Here is a 16,076-nt window from a genome sequence, read left to right on the forward strand (position 1 = left end):
AAGTGAAGCCAAAGGAGTAAGGGAACTTGCCCTCAACAGAACCCAGAGCTCATTGGAGCGAAGAAAGTTGGTAGGTGGAACTAGTTATTACGCGCCTGCGTCTTGCGGCCGGCGGGCAGGCGAGTCGCGGCGTTCCTGGCGGGAGCGGCTGCAACGCTGGTACCTAAGGAGCGATGCCGAGAGAAATCATCACCCTGCAATTGGGCCAGTGCGGCAATCAGAGTGAGCGAACCTCCGGGCCCTCCTTTAGCTAGGTTCCTTAGCTCCGTTTGGACCTCTCTGTGGAATCCTAGGTTCCATCTGCCATGCCCAGAATCGCAGTTCTCCGAAAGGCGGGACATCCTCGACTCAGGGTCCTGTGGTCCTGCTAGCAGCCCAGGGGCACTCCTCTGTACTGTCGCCGCCGTATACTCCTCTCCTCAAGATACTGGCGAGGCCTGAGGCCAGGCTTCTTATGCTTGGACCTAGGCGTTCAGTCCCGTGGCTGCTAGTTGGAACCCTGTCCAAACCCAGCTATCTTATTTCTCTCCTGCCCACTCCTTCTCCCCAGTCGGGTTCGAGTTCTGGAAACAGCTGTGCGCAGAGCATGGTATCAGCCCGGAGGGCATCGTGGAGGAGTTTGCCACCGAGGGCACTGACCGCAAGGACGTCTTTTTTTACCAGGTGCCCCCAGCAACTAGGCCAAGGCTAGCAGTAACCCCAGGGGGGACTGAAAGGAAGGGTAGCGGCCTGGGACTGGGAAACCCACTGGGCAGAGGGGTCAGGATTGCTGGTTTGAGGCGGGAGAGGCAGCAAGAATTGGAGTGGGGAGGACTCGGGACCTCCCTTCTTCTCTCCCCCCCCCCCAGCTGACCCAAGTCCCCTCTTGGCCTCCCTTTGATAGGCAGATGATGAGCACTACATTCCTCGGGCCGTGCTGTTGGACCTGGAGCCTCGAGTGATCCACTCCATCCTCAACTCCTCCTATGCCAAGCTCTACAACCCAGAGAACATCTACTTGTCGGAACATGGAGGAGGAGCTGGCAACAACTGGGCCAGTGGATTCTCCCAGGTCATTTGCTATTCTCCTGCAGGGTTCACAACTCCTTGTGCCGGCCCTAAGACTTCCGAGGGGGAGATGAAACCAAGTCAGAAGTATAAGTGCTAAAGACAGACAGACATAGCTGCAGAGAGCTGACTGTATAGTGCTGTTAACTTGCCTACAATAAAGCCATATGTAGTAGGACACGAGGCAGGAGCATGATGAGTTCAAGGGCAGCCTATGATAGATAAAGACAAACAAAAAAGGAAGCAACTAACAACATTTAGTGTTCAAGCCATTCTAAATACTATATTATTTTATTTAAACTTCTCAGCATCCTTAGAGGTAAGTCCTAGAGGTCCACAATCTATTTGTTCTTTCACAATCCAAGAAGGTCTGAAGTCAAAAGACATAAAGCCAAATCTCAATGGAGATGAGCTGTTTTATAGAATTCTCTGTCATTACTCTTACCTATAATTACAGAAATGTTAGTCTGTTTGATTAACATGCCTCCCATGGCTTTTTCTTTACTGTGCATGTACTATGGATTTTTCTTTACTATGTAACAAACTGCCTTTGTAAATTTGAGTTCAAAATCATAATGAGCACAAAGAATTTTAGATAAGAGACTATGGTCCTATGTTATAACCTCTGCTGGATGAGGAAATTAAAGCAGGAAAAGATTAATCTGCCCGGAATTAATCACCTATACAGTGTACCTACAGTACAGTAGTAGAATGCACAAAAAAGACTTTGGGCTCAATCCCCATAATTTCAAAATGAAAGGAAATAGAGCTAACATATGAATGGGTCATGTGGGTATCAAGGTTGTCTTAAGTATAAATTTCTTGTAGCTGCTATATTGTACTACCGCTCAATGTGAAAGGTAGTCATGCTTAATAAGAGGACTTTAGGTGCTATGGAGAGAATCAAGGTAGCTATTCTGAGGTTATTCCTTGTTATATGACCCTGTTCCATTCTGACCCTCCTGTCTCTGCATAGGGAGAGAAGATCCATGAGGATATTTTTGACATCATAGATCGGGAAGCAGATGGCAGTGACAGTCTAGAGGTGAGTGTCCCAAAGGATTTGACATAAAGAAGGGCTGGGGGACTGGGAAGGTGGTTCAGTGGTAGAGCGCTTGCCTTGCATGCATGAGGCCCTGAGTTCTATTCCTCAGTACCACATAAGCAGAAAAACCTGGAAGTGGCGCTGTGGCCCAAATGGTAGAGTGCTAGCCTTAAGCTGAAGAGCTGAAGGCCCCAGGACTGACAAAAACAAAAACAAAAAGCAAAGAAGGGCTTGAAGCACTTTATTTTTATTTTTTTGTCAGTTGTAGGACTTGAACTTAGGACCTGGATGCTGTCTCTGAGCTCTTTTGCCCAAGGCTACCTAGTGCTATAGCACTTTGAGCCACAACTCCAACTTCCCAGTTTTGTTTTGTCGGTCCTGGGGCTTGAACTCTGGGCTTGACTGCTGTGCCTCAGTTCTTCAGCTCAAGGCTAGCGCTCTGCCACTTGAGCTATAGCACCACTTTCGGTTTTCTGGTGGTTTATTAGAGATAAGAGTTTCACGGGGCCGGGCGCTGGTGGCTCATGCCTGTAATCCTAGCTACTCAGGAGGCTGAGATCTGAGGATCTCGGTGCAAAGCCAGCCCGGGCAAGAGAGACTCCATCTCCAATAAACCACCAGAAAACTGGAAGTGGCGCTGTAGCTCAAGTGGTAGAGTGCTCGCCTTGAGCTGAAGAGCTGAGGGACAGCGCCCAGGCCCAGAGTTCAAGCCCCACGACTGACAAGTTTCACAGACTTTCCTGCCCGGGCTGGTTTTGAACCTTGATCCTCAGATCTCAGCCTCTTGAGTAGGATTACAGGTGTGAGCCACCAGCACCCAATCTCATGGGGACTTTTCTCTTGTTCTCTTTTTTTTTTTTTTTGGTGGTGGTGGTGGTGGTCATGGGGCCTGAACTCTGGGCCTGGGTACTGTCCCTCAGCTCTTCAGCTCAAGGCTAGTGCTCAACCACTTGAGCCACAGCACCACTTCTGGCTTTTTTTCTGCTTATGTGGTACTGAGGAATCGAACCCAGGGCCTCATGCATGCAAGGCAAAGCACTCTACCACTGAGGCATCTTTCCAGCCCTCATGGGGACTGGCTTTGAACTGTGATCCTTAGATTTCAGCCTCCTGTGTAGCTAGGATTACAGTGAGCCACTAGCACCTGGCTTGGAAGCACTTTTAGAAACCCTCTATTAGGCATAGACCTAGCCATTTATTCTTTGCATTGGACAAAAGCCACTGTACCCTGTTGAAGACAAGGCTGAGCCTCCTGAACTATATTAAGAAGGAAAGGAAGGGCTCAGGAAGAAAGGACTCCATCAAATTGTGGTATGGGTCTATTTAAAATCCTGCCACCTAACGTGCCTAGCAAGCAAGAGGACTTGAGTGCTAATCCCATTATGACCTAAAATTAAATTAAATTTAAAAATTATTTACGCATTCACTGACTGTCCTTTTCCTATGCAGGGCTTTGTGCTGTGTCACTCCATTGCTGGGGGGACAGGCTCTGGCCTGGGCTCCTATCTCTTAGAGCGATTGAATGACAGGTAAGCCTCTGTTTGGGAGCCCAGAAAGAGGCATAGTCTCTTCAACTTGGTTTCCTAAGGCCTAACTGACATACCTTCTTCCTACTTACTGGAATTGGAAAAGAACACTTGTATTCCCTCCTGTAGTGAGGAAGGTAAAGTCACAATGGAGAAACCCAATGATACTCTCAGTGATTAAAATGAGAGCCTGGAATCTGGGCCTTCCATGAAGGTCCAGGAAGCAAGGCCATGTTTGGAATTGGAACCATAGATTCTATGGTATATCTCATTCCTTCCTGCTTTGAGGCTATAGACATTCACAAGTCAGATCTTCCTTTTCTATAATTTCACTTCATTTAAATCACCTCATTCAGATTGAGCAGCTCCCAGAAGAGTTGGGAAGCTTAATCACCAAATCTCCAATCATTGCCCTCTTTTTTTCCCAACCCCAACCAGATACCCTAAGAAGCTGGTACAGACATACTCAGTGTTTCCCAATCAGGATGAGATGAGTGATGTGGTGGTCCAGCCCTACAACTCACTCCTCACGCTCAAGAGGCTGACCCAGAATGCAGACTGTGTGGTGAGTCCTGGAGTCTAGCTGTACCTGCACCAACACCCATGTCTAATCATTTCCATACATTTTATTTTATTTTTTTTTCAAATTTTTAATTGTGATTAAGTGGTTACATAATTTCCCAAATTTCACAGTATTGTGGGATAGTGATGCTCAGTTAAAGTCACAAACACATTCTAACTTTCCTGGAGCAAATTGTCTATCACGGGCTATAACATTTATGAGTTCTATGAGCTTTGCGATACAGTTATTTCTTCCACATTGGGTGATATGTACATTTCTTTTGTTTTGTATAGCATCATCTGTTCCCTCTTTCCCACTTGTTCCCTCCTTCCCATCGCTGCCATTAAGTTGCTTAGTTCATTTTGGTCAATGTCCAGTGCAGCTGATAGGTCCCACTGTTATATGTTTTTCCCTGATTCCCTCTAGTTCTGTGTCATCTTCCTGGTTTCTCTCCAGTGTACACATATACACCATACATGTGATCAGCATCATGGGGTTATTTAGTAGTGATTCGACCAGATGAGTGGCAGTCCTTTGTTTCTTAAGTCCTGTTAATTTTGTCATATCACCTAACATTTTGGATTTAACATCCACTTATCACGGAGACCATGTACAGTTTGTCTCTTTGCTCTTGGCTTCCCTTGCTCAACATGATTTCTTCTAGCTCCATTTCCCTGCACATGCCATTATTTTGTCATTTCTAATGGCTGCATAATATTCCATTGTGTATAGATACCACAATTTTTGGATCCATTCATCTGTGGTGGGACATTTAGGTTTTTTCCATATCCTGGCTATTGTGAACAGTGCTGCAATAAACAAGGAGGTGCATGTGTCCTTGTATATTGGTTCCTGTTGTTCAGGGTAGATGCCTAGAAGTGGTATGACTGGGTCATAAGGGAGGTCAATATTTAGCTTTCTGAGGACCCTCCAGACTGCTTTCCAAAGTGGTTGTATAAGTGTACATTCCCACCAGCAGTGTAATAGGATTCCTCTTTCTCTGCATCCCCTCCAGCATTTGTCATTGGCTGACTTGAGGAATTTTCATGCATTTTAAGAGTCCATTTGAACTCTAGTCTATGCCCTAGGCTTGGGTAAAGCTCTGTTGGATGGCCATTTCTGATCATGAGGTTCAATGCTTCAGAGCCTAGATTCGGGCAGAGCTCCTGATGTTCTTGTCCCCGAAACCTACAGCCCTCTCTGTCCTCCCAGGTGGTGTTAGACAACACAGCTCTGAACCTGATCGCCACAGACCGCCTGCACATCCAGAACCCATCCTTCTCCCAGATCAACCAGTTGGTAGGCACCCTTTCCTGGATTCCTCTAAACTCCTTACTGGAGGGGCAGTGAGAGAGGTTGGTCCAACCCAGGTCTTACAAGGCCTAAGACATGGTATTCTTCTTCCCAGGTGTCTACCATCATGTCAGCCAGCACCACCACCCTGCGCTACCCTGGCTACATGAACAACGACCTCATTGGCCTCATTGCCTCACTCATTCCCACACCACGGCTCCATTTCCTTATGACCGGCTACACCCCCCTCACCACGGACCAGTCAGTAAGAGTTTTTGATGTTCAGGGCTATGTTGACTTTGGACCGAGCAAGTCCTGACCCTGGCTTTCTCTTCTCCCCACTATCCCAGGATTCCTTTGCAGTCCCCAGAGGCCCTCATGCTCAGAGACTTGTATATAGCATGCTTTGCAGCTACCTTGTCTCTGTTTTCCCTCTGTCTTTGGCTCCTGCTGGGGCTGAGTTTAATGCTCCTGTACCAGGGCTCAAGTTTACTGAGCTAAGAAGAGCTGATACCCTAGTCCTTCCTACAGCAGAAACTCAGGGGCCTGAGCTAGTGATATCCCTGGAGAGAGCAGCCTACAAGTCTGATGGTGACAAGAACTATCTACTCTCCTCTCCCAATGCATCTCTGTGGATTACCCCCTGAGTTCTGGCCTGTGGCCCCTTCTCCCATCAGGTGGCCAGTGTGAGGAAGACCACAGTCCTGGATGTCATGAGGAGGCTGCTACAGCCCAAGAATGTAATGGTGTCCACAGGCCGGGACCGCCAGACCAACCACTGCTACATCGCCATCCTCAACATCATCCAGGGAGAGGTGGACCCCACCCAGGTAGATGAGGCCCCTCTATCCTGTGCCCTGGACCACAGCATAGAGCAGGGGCAGCCACCAGCGCTCTGTGCCCACCCTAGGTCCACAAGAGCCTGCAGAGGATCCGGGAGCGGAAATTGGCCAACTTCATCCCCTGGGGCCCAGCCAGCATCCAGGTAGCACTGTCAAGGAAGTCTCCCTACCTGCCCTCAGCCCACCGGGTCAGTGGGCTCATGATGGCCAACCACACCAGTATCTCTTCGGTGAGTCTCAGTTTGCACCTTTTCTCTAAGTCAGTTTCCTGACTGTGTCTTGCCCTCTGCATCCCCATTGCCTCTGCTTCTGGTACCTTGCTGTGGGGATAGCTCAGACCTGGGGCCATAGTGCTGCTGGGTTTCTTTGTGACTCCTGCTTTCTGCATGCCCCAAGCTCTTTGAGCGCACCTGTCGCCAGTTTGACAAGCTGCGGAAACGGGAGGCCTTCATGGAGCAGTTCCGCAAGGAAGACATCTTCAAGGACAATTTTGATGAGATGGACACATCCAGAGAGATTGTACAGCAGCTGATCGATGAGTACCATGCAGCCACTAGGCCAGACTACATCTCCTGGGGTACCCAGGAGCAGTGAGTTCCGCAGGATGGGAACCCTCATCTGCCTTACTGGTTGCCCGGGCCTGGCCTGATGGACCACCCCTCAGAGCACAGATCATCGACCTCACAGATCTCTCATACATACTTATTGCACTCTGTTGGCCTGGGGACCCTTTACTTCTCCTCTTAACAAGAGTATTTATCTTTAATAAAGCACTGGATCTACATCAAGTCATTGGTGTCTTTGAAAGTTTCAGAGCTAGGGTAGAAAGATGTGTGTTCTTTCCCCCTCTGAGCATGTTCATCTCTGAGCCAACAGATGGCTTAGTTTTGCAGAACACAGATGGGGTTTGCTGCACTTGAAATTCCTTACCAGGCTAAGAAGGACCACAAATACAATATTCTGTCTTGACTTTCTCTGGCCCCAGGTCCCTCCCACTATAGCAGATAAAACATCCCACTAGTTTGATATTCCTGCATCACATTGTTTGTTCTGTTGATCATTACAATTAAAGGCCTAGAGCCACCACTCTACCACTAGGTCCTAGGCAAACAAGTCAGCCTAAATACTTTTCAGCTTCTGGCCAACAGGGTAGTGGTGGAGAGCCAGTGCTGGAGAACCACTTTTTCATTCAGCTGGAGTTAGGACAATCAAATAAACAACAATTTTAAAGCCTGGACTAAGCAGAGTCAAAGGTGGTTCCATAATTCCATTCTTAGGTAGTCTCTAGTTATTCAAAGGACCAGTGCCTTGCCCTTCTGGTAGGAGATTGCAAGGAAGCAGTGAATGTATAGGTGCTTAAATCTTCAGGATCAAAATGGCAGAGGTTCTTAGATTGTGGTGGACTGGTAGGCCCTATTAGGCTCTTACATACCCTAAAGTTAAGCATGTAGTATAGTGAACATATATAGTACAAGTAGGTTATTTTGTTTAATCTTCATGACAATCTAGCAAGTGGTAGTAGGTTTTTTTTGTTTTGTCTTTGTGCTGCTTCTGGGATTTGAACTCAGAGCTTGGCTGTTGACCCTTAGCTTTTCCATTCTAGGCTGGCACTCTACCATTTGAGTCACAGATCCTGCTTCTGGCTTTTTTGTGGTTAATTGGAGAGAAGGATCTCACAGACTTTCCTGCTTGGTTTAGCTTCAAACCTTGATCCTCAGATCTGTCTCCAAAGTAGCTAAGATTACATGTATGAGCCATCAACACCTGGCTCAACCCTTATTTCATAAGTGAGAATATTGAAACCAAGAGTATTTAATTTCCCAAAGTCACTCAGCTAGTAAATGGCAGAGTTGGATTCAAACTCTGACTGATTGGCATCTGTATTTCTAATCATTGCATTGTGCTACTTTATATATTATACAAGCTACCATCGAACAGTCAGATGACCTCATAGTCATCAGAGGACATTTAGACCTCAAATCCTTGTGCAGACAGCAAGTTCAATCCCTGAAATGAGGAATGTCAGCTTCATCAGGCTTTACGCTGCCCTGCAAAGTGTTCCTCATCCAGAACAGAGTAGCTGGTGACCTGTGCGTGCCCTCAGGCTTTCTGAGACCAATATTTGCTGGGCCAGGAATATATTTTAGTAGTAAAACACTTGTCCTAGCATGTATGAGGCTCTTGAGTTTAATACTCAAAACTACAAAAAAATAATCATATTTGGTCATGATTGGCCTGGGGACAATAAACCTATTTTCCTTAATAAAGCTCTTCATATAAGTGGGGTGCAATACACAGGCCCATCCCCTATAAATTGAGGGGACCCTTGCAGGACTAATGGGCAAAGATCAGGCAGTCAAAATCCAGGGCCTGGGTTGTTTTGTGGGTGGCAAGGAGTCCACAAGCCTGTCACCACCACAGTCAAAGTAGCTCGTCTGTCACTATCCTTTGCCAGGATCTGCAGGGAGCTGACTCAGGAACAGCCAGCCTGGTCAGTGTTAGCCAGCTGCCTGTTCTCCCAGTGGGGAGGAGGATGGCTTCAGTGAAAACCAGTGTGCACCTGGTCCCTGCTCAGCTCTGCCTCTTGCATCCTTGAGTACCTTCAGTCTTCTTTGCTGGCTCCCTGATGCCTAACCTTTGGGGTATCTGCATGAGCATCTGTGCTGATTGGGGATCCTAAGCCAGTGTAGCCAGGCTACTTTATATGGCCCACCTCCAGGCCTCAAGCAATCCCAGGGCCCTACTTTGTAGGATCCAATAAGATATGTGACTTGCAAGTAATGCAGAATGAAAAGGTTATGTCTGGGGCTGGGAAGGTGGCTCAGTGATAGAGTGATTGCCTTGCATGCATGAGGCCCTGGGTTACAATCCTCAGTACCACATAAACAGAAAAAGCTGAAAGTGGCACTGTAGCTCAAGTGGTAGAGTGCTAGACTTGAGTTGAAGAGCTGAGGGACAACGCCCAGGCCCAGAGTTCAGGCCCCACAATCAGCAAAAAAAAAAAAAGAAAAAGAAAAGAAAAGGTTATTTCTGAGCTAGGGGCTAATGGTTTATACCTGTAATCCTAGTTACTCAGGAGGTTGAGATCTGAGGATCATGGCTCAAAGTCAGCCTGGGCAGGAATGTCCATGAGACTCTTATCTCCAGTGAACCACCAGAAAACCAAAAGTGGTGCTACCCTTGAGCAAAAAGAGTTTGGGGACAGCACCCAGGCCCTGAGTTAAAGCCCCACACTAACAAAAAAGAGAGAGAGAGAGAAAGAAAGGAGAAGGGACTTTATAAAGAAGCCTCCTTTTTCTGACTGCTGAGTACTAGGCATTAAAAGCCTAGACAAGCATAGACACCAGACTCAGGGCTAGGCCCCTCCCCCAAGGCTATTTCCAGATCACCTATCACCCACACCATAGCAGCCCCTCCCTGTTCTTGGCCAGTGGCAAACCCCAAACTATGTCAACCAGAGGGCAACTCTGGGGCCAGGTGGAAAGGGAGGGAGGCCTCCGGGAATCAGAACAGCAGGTGGTGCTGATAGAAGTCCCTGTGGTTGGAAAGACTGCAAGCCACAAAAATACCACTATGAGAGACACAGACTACTGTGGAAAAGCAATTCCTAAGTCTGGATCAGAGACTGCTTCTAGACTAAAGAAAATAAAAGGAAATTAGCTATTTCAAATGAATGTTCCTGGTTGGGAAGGTGGCTTAGTGGTAGAGTGCTTGCCTAGCTTGCATGAAGCCCTGGGTTTGATTCTTCAGTACCACATACACAGAAAAAGCTGGAAGTGGTGCTGTGGTTCAAGTGGTAGAGTGTTAGCCTTGAAAACAGAGAGGTTTAGGGATAATACCCAGGCCCTGAGTTCAAGCCCCAGGGCCAGCAAAAACAAAAGCAAAAACAAATGAATGTTCCCAGAATACTCCAGTGTGATATGTATGACCCCAGGGGCCTTAGAACATACATGAGACAGAAATCTAGAGCAAGGAGCACATATTCCCAAATAGAGTTTGTAAACAAATCTGAAATTTAGGGACTATAACTTTAGAAACAGATGAGACAGAAAAAAAAAAGTGGCAAGCACAAAATGGTGCCAGGGTGCATTTAGGAATGCCAACCCTGGACTATGATTGGTGGACCAGTCTGGTAGGTGTCATCTGGGGTCTCTACTAGTCACAAAAATTCTAGGTCTTCAATCTGGAGAGTCAATTAAAGTCCAACATACAATATACCCTCCACTAATGCTTACCCCCAGGATTTCCCTCCTGCCTGTTCCCTCCCTCTCCAATATCTTCAATGCTACCCTCAAAAAGTAGCAATCATTTAAAAATCATTATTCTGGTTTACCAATCCAACATATACAAGTTATGGTGTGTGTGTGTGTGTTCTGATACCAGGACTTGAACTCAGGGACTCTTGCTCTTGCTTAGCATTTTCATTTAAGGCTAAGGGCTCTACCACTTGAGCCACACATCCACTTCTGCCTGATTGCTGGTTCATTGGAGATAAAGGCCTCACGTAAGCTAGGCACCAGTGGCTTACACCTGTAATTCTTGCTTCTGAGGAGGCTGACAAAGATAACCTAAGTAGAAAAGTCTGTGAGATTTTTATTTCCAATTAACCACCAAAAAGCCAGCAGTATAGCTGTGGCTCAAGTGGTAGAGGGCCAACCTTGAGCAAAAAAGCTAAGGAACAATGCCCAGGATGAGTCCAAACCCTAGTACTGGAATGTGCGCATGCACACAGATAGACAGACAGACACAGACAAGTTTCCTGTGGACTTTTCTGCTCAGGCTGACTTTGAATCTCCTTGATCTTTAGATCTCAGTCTCCTGAGTAGTTAAGATTACAGGTGTAGGCCATCAGCACTTTGTGTTTGTGTGTGCGTGTGCATGCATGCACACGCCCTTCTCTCATTTTTTCTTTAACAAGAAAATACTTGGCTTGCCACATAATCAAACAAATGTGTGCTCAGGACCAATCCATCATGTTTGCCTACAGCCTAGGAATGCTGTGACTTTGTGTGTGTGTGTGTGTGTGTGTGTGTGTGTGTGTGTGTGTGTGTACTGGAAATGGAATTTGAGGTCTTGAACATGCTGGGCAATCTCTCTACTGCTAAGTGACACCCCAGCACTAATGTAACTTGAACCTTTAACAGTTTCAAGTAGAAATGGGAAAGGCCGGGCACTGGTGGCTCATGCCTGTAATCCTAGCTACTCAGGAGGCTGAGATCTGAGGATCCCAGTTCAAAGCCAGCCTGGGCAGGAAAGTCAGTGAGACTCGTATCTCCTATTAACCACCAGAAAACCAGAAATGGTTCTGTGGCTCAAGTGGTAGAGTGCTTGCCTTGAGTGGAAAAGCTGAGGATCAGTGCTCAGGTCCAGAGTTCAAGCCCCACAACCAATCAAAAAAAAAAAGGAAAAAGAGGGCAAAGATGTAATTTCTGTAACTAGAAATGATTTTAAATTATTTTTATGCAGAACATAAGATATTAAGATATCTGAAGATTCTTACACTGAGTACCATCTGGAACCAAATGGCTTCATGTCCTTGAATTTCTGTTATTTGATCCTTTGGAAGTCTTACAACAGATATATTATACAAGATACCAGGTGTACCTGAATGGAAACAAAGTAATGACTACAAGTGTTTCACTTCCTACAAACTCAAATAATAGTCATGAATCATGAACTGGATCTGCAAACAGCTGCATCAAGCAGATTACCAGCGGAAGGTATGGTAGTTCCAAGATCTGCTGACCTGAAGTTAGTTGAGCACAGGGGGTGGTCAGAATTGGCACAGCTGGAAAGCCACCCACATAATAAAAACAGCATTGCCAACTGGATGTGTTCCTCTGAGATAACTTTGGAAAGGCAAAGGAGCACAGCCAAGGTCAAGAGAGGGCCAGAAGGAGGTGGTGAGGAGAAAGAGATCCTCACGATCACTAACCAACAGCTGGGCCAATGAAGAAGACACTGGACAAAACAACTTTGAATCTTGCCAAATGATTTGAAAATGACCTGCCTTCCTTTGATCTAGTCTTCTCTGAGAATTCTGATTCCCTCTAGGTACCATCATCCTTAAGATGCCTGAGCCTTCAGCCTTCAGCAAGTGACTGAAATTTTCCTTGTCCACTTAAATTTCCACCTCTAGAAACAGTTCTAACCTGATTATGCCATCAACTTGAACTCCAAGGATGGAAAAGAATCACAGAGAGAACTAGCTTCAAAAATGGTGTTAGAGCCGGGCACCGGTGGCTCACACCTGTAATCCTAGCTACTGAGGAGGCTGAGATCTGAGGAGCACAGTTTAAAGCCAGCCCCAGCAGGAAAGTCTGTGAGACTCATCTCCAATTAACCACTCAAAAACAGGAAGTGTTGCTGTAGTTCAAGCGGTAGAGTGCTTGCTTTGAGCTGAAGAGTGCAGGGACAGTGCCTAAGCACAGTTCAAGCCCCATGACTGACCAAAAAAAAAAAAATGGTGTTAAAAAAAATACCAGCCAGGAGTCCCTGGTTCACACTCATAATCCTAGCTACTCAGGAGGTTGAGATCTGAGGATCAAAGCCAGTAAGAGCAAGAAAGTCTGTGAGACTCTTATCTCCAATAAAGTGCCAAAAAGCTGGAAGTGGGGCTGTGGCTCAAATAGTCGAGTGCCAGCTTTGATCAGAAAAAGCAAAGCAAGGGTTCAAGGCCCTGATTTCAAGCCTTGGTACCAACACACACACACACACACACACACACACACACACACACACACACACACACACAGCCTATCCATGGGATCCCAACTTAGAATTGTCAATTCCTGACTGTGAAAAATGAGAGCAGAGCCAGTTGCCAGTGGCTCATGCTTGCAATCCTAGTTACTCAGGAGTCTGAGATCTGAGGATCTCGGTTTGAAACTAGCCTGGGCAGGAAAGTCCATGAAACTCTTATCTCCAATTAACCACCAAAAAAATCCAGAAGTGGAGCTGTGGTTCAAGTGTTAGATACTAGCCTTGAGCAAAATAGCTCAGGGAAGTGCCCAGGCCCTAAGTTCAAGTCCCAGGAAAAGCAGGAAAGCAAGCAAGCAAGCAAGCAAGCAAGCAAGCAAGAAAGAAAGAAAGAAAGAAAGGAAGGAAGAAAGAAAGAAAGAAAGAAAGAAAGAAAGAAAGAAGGAAAGAAAGGCAGGCTGGGCGCTGGTGGCTCATATCTGTAATACTAGCTACTCAGGAGGCTGAGAGCTGAGGATCCCAGTTCAAAGCCAGCCTGGGCAGGAAAGTCAGTGAGACTCGTATCTCCTATTAACCACCAAAAAACCAGAAATGGCTCTGTGGCTCAAGCGGTAGAGTGCTGGCCTTTGAGCTGAAGAGTGCAAAGACAGTGCCCAAGCTCAGAGTTCAAGCCCCATGACTGACAAAAAAAAGAAAGAAAGAAAGAAATTAAGAAAGAAGGAAGGAAAGAAAGAAAGAGAAAGAGAAAGAAACAGAGAGAAAGAGAGAGAGAAAGGAAGGAAGGAAAGAAAAAGAAATGAAGAAAGAAAGGAAAGAAAGAAAAAGTAATTCCTAAGAAGCAGGCAATCAGAACAAAGAAAACATGATTTTAATTCTTCCTTGGTTGTTCCCAAGATTCATAAAAGCCTGTAAAAGATTTGGGAACAGAAGTTGGCCAAGCATAGTTTCATGTATATGGCATCCTAATTACTCAGGAGGCTGAGTTAAGTGGATTGCTTGTGCCCAGCAGTTTGAGACCAACCTAGCAACACAGCAACACCACACACACACACACACACACACACACACACACGTAAAACAAGAAAAAAGTTGATCAACTTAATCCCTGAGGTCCAAGCCAGGGTCAGTTGACACCTGTTCAGTGAGATGTTGTCACCTGTCCACTGAAATCATCACCAAAAAGAGGCAGTAGTTCCTTTCTGAAACAGCACAGGCCCCTCCCCCAGCCAGCACCTGCAGGATCCTGCTCAGACCTTACATACCTTTCCCTTAGGCCATTCAGACTAGTCAGGTGATTTGACTGTTCAAGTTGTCACTTTGCAACAGTGACAGTGATGCATAGGAGTTTCTCCAGGTCAGCTGGGCCATGGCACTTCTGTGTTTCTTCTCCTCCCTTCTTGTCTTTCTCTGTGTCTCTCTCACACACTACAGCTATTTGTAGAAGAGCCAATGGCAATATCTCAAGGCATCCTGGAGCAGATGATCATCTTCAAGGAAGGCTATTGAGATCAGTAACAACTGTCACCCAGCTACTGGCCAGATTATGTTTCCTGGGTCACTCTAACCCCCTCAAAGGGCTACAGCCTTTGAGTAGTCTCATGCTGACATCCTACTCCAACCCTCTCCGCCTGGATTCTGGCACCAGCCACAGCGATCATCACACACCCACAGGGTCCACTCCAGCCTTCTCCAACCTCAGCCCACAGGAATACAGCAGTTCTGCCTGTCCCCAAGCTTCAGTCATGTGCAAACTAACAGTATGAGGTGGAAAATTCCAGAAATAAGCAATTCATAATTTGTGTTGTGGTATATTGCTATAATTAGTCTATTTTATTATTAGTGATAGTGGTTAATTTCTTACTGAGCCTAATTTATAAACCAAATGATTATAGTATGTATGTATCAAGAAGACGTATAGGGGCTGGGAAGGTGGCTCAGTGGTAGAGCGCTTGCCTTGCATGCTCGAGGCCCTGGGTTCGATTCCTCAGTATCACATAAACAAAAAGAAAAAAGCCAGAAGTAGCACTGTGGCTCAAGTGGTAGAGCGCTAGCCTTGAGCTGAAGAGCTGAGGGACAGCGCCCAGGCCCAGAGTTCAGACCCCACGACCGGACCCCCCCAAAAAAAAAGAAGTATAAATATATACAGTTTGGCATTATCATGGTTTCAGGCATACTTTGTGGGTCTTTAAATACACTCCCCATGGAAAAGGAGGTATCTACTGTAGGGAATTCTCACCATGAACGCAATCAAGGGCCTGTGAGCTTATGGACTTCCAGGATATGAAAAGATTTTTCCACATAGGGTTCTCTCCTCCTTCCTGCTTCCTTCCTTTACTCATTCCCTTTTTCCATCCTTCTCTTCCTCCCTCTCTTTCTCTCATCCTCTCTGTCTCTCTGTCTTTGTCTACCTCTATCAATCTGTCTTTGCCTCTCTGTCTCTGTCCCTCTGTCTCTGCCTCTCTGTGTCTGTCTTTCGGTCTTCTGTCTCTCTCTTGTGTTGTTTGCTAGATTGAACCCAGAGCCTTACACAAGCTAGGCCAGCCCTATGCAAGTGTTCTTCAACCCATTTAGCCAAAATTTCTTTCATTCCTTTCTACCTTTCTCAATGGTGGGAAAGCTGCCACAAGCAAAGCCGTCCCCAAACTCTGAAGCCAAATCACAGAATTCAATCCTGATGCTGTGAACTATCACATAAATGTCTAATTCTGTGAATAGTCTATCACAAAAATTTTATACCAAACTTCCGTCCAATTCTGGCCTCTTACTATGTCCTATATCTCTTCTATCCCTATATATTTTTTCCAAATGGGGTCTTATTATATAGCTGAGGCTGGCTTCAAACTTAAGATCTTCCTATCTCAGCCTCTAGGTATTAAGATTACAGGGATGTACCATCATGCCTGGCTTTTACAATGTGCTTTTCCAACAGTACACCTGTAATCCTAGCCACTCAGGAGGCAGATATCCAAAGAATGACAGTTCAAAGTCAGCTTAAGCAGAAAAATCTGCAATACTTTATCTCCAAAAAAGCAGAAGTGAAGACATGGCTCAAATGGTAGAGT

The 16,076-nt window shown here is 46.1% G+C and overlaps 1 protein-coding gene across 1 annotated transcript; it reads left to right on the forward strand.

Annotated features, from left to right (window-relative positions):
- The first annotated feature begins 96 nt into the window (after positions 1–96).
- Positions 97–7,103, forward strand: Tubg1 (tubulin, gamma 1). Its single transcript, XM_013037528.1, has 11 exons — positions 97–222; positions 551–663; positions 884–1,051; positions 2,024–2,092; positions 3,542–3,621; positions 4,057–4,183; positions 5,393–5,479; positions 5,589–5,738; positions 6,151–6,303; positions 6,384–6,545; positions 6,712–7,103. Exons 1-11 carry the CDS (start codon positions 174–176, stop codon positions 6,907–6,909), a joined length of 1,356 nt encoding a protein of 451 aa, XP_012892982.1. The 5' UTR covers positions 97–173; the 3' UTR covers positions 6,910–7,103.
- Positions 7,104–16,076: the final 8,973 nt, after the last annotated feature.

The sequence above is a fragment of the Dipodomys ordii genome, unplaced genomic scaffold (genome assembly GCF_000151885.1).
Source record: "Dipodomys ordii isolate 6190 unplaced genomic scaffold, Dord_2.0 Scaffold7, whole genome shotgun sequence".
Taxonomy (NCBI): Eukaryota; Metazoa; Chordata; class Mammalia; order Rodentia; family Heteromyidae; genus Dipodomys; species Dipodomys ordii.

Coding starts and splice junctions, on each gene's coding strand:
- Tubg1 (XM_013037528.1), top strand. CDS start 174: ATGCCGAGAGAAATCATCACCCTGCAATTGGGCCAGTGCGGCAATCAG. Junction 664..883: donor AGGACGTCTTTTTTTACCAG/GTGCCCCCAGCA, acceptor TCCCTTTGATAG/GCAGATGATGAGCACTACAT. Junction 1,052..2,023: donor GGGCCAGTGGATTCTCCCAG/GTCATTTGCTAT, acceptor GTCTCTGCATAG/GGAGAGAAGATCCATGAGGA.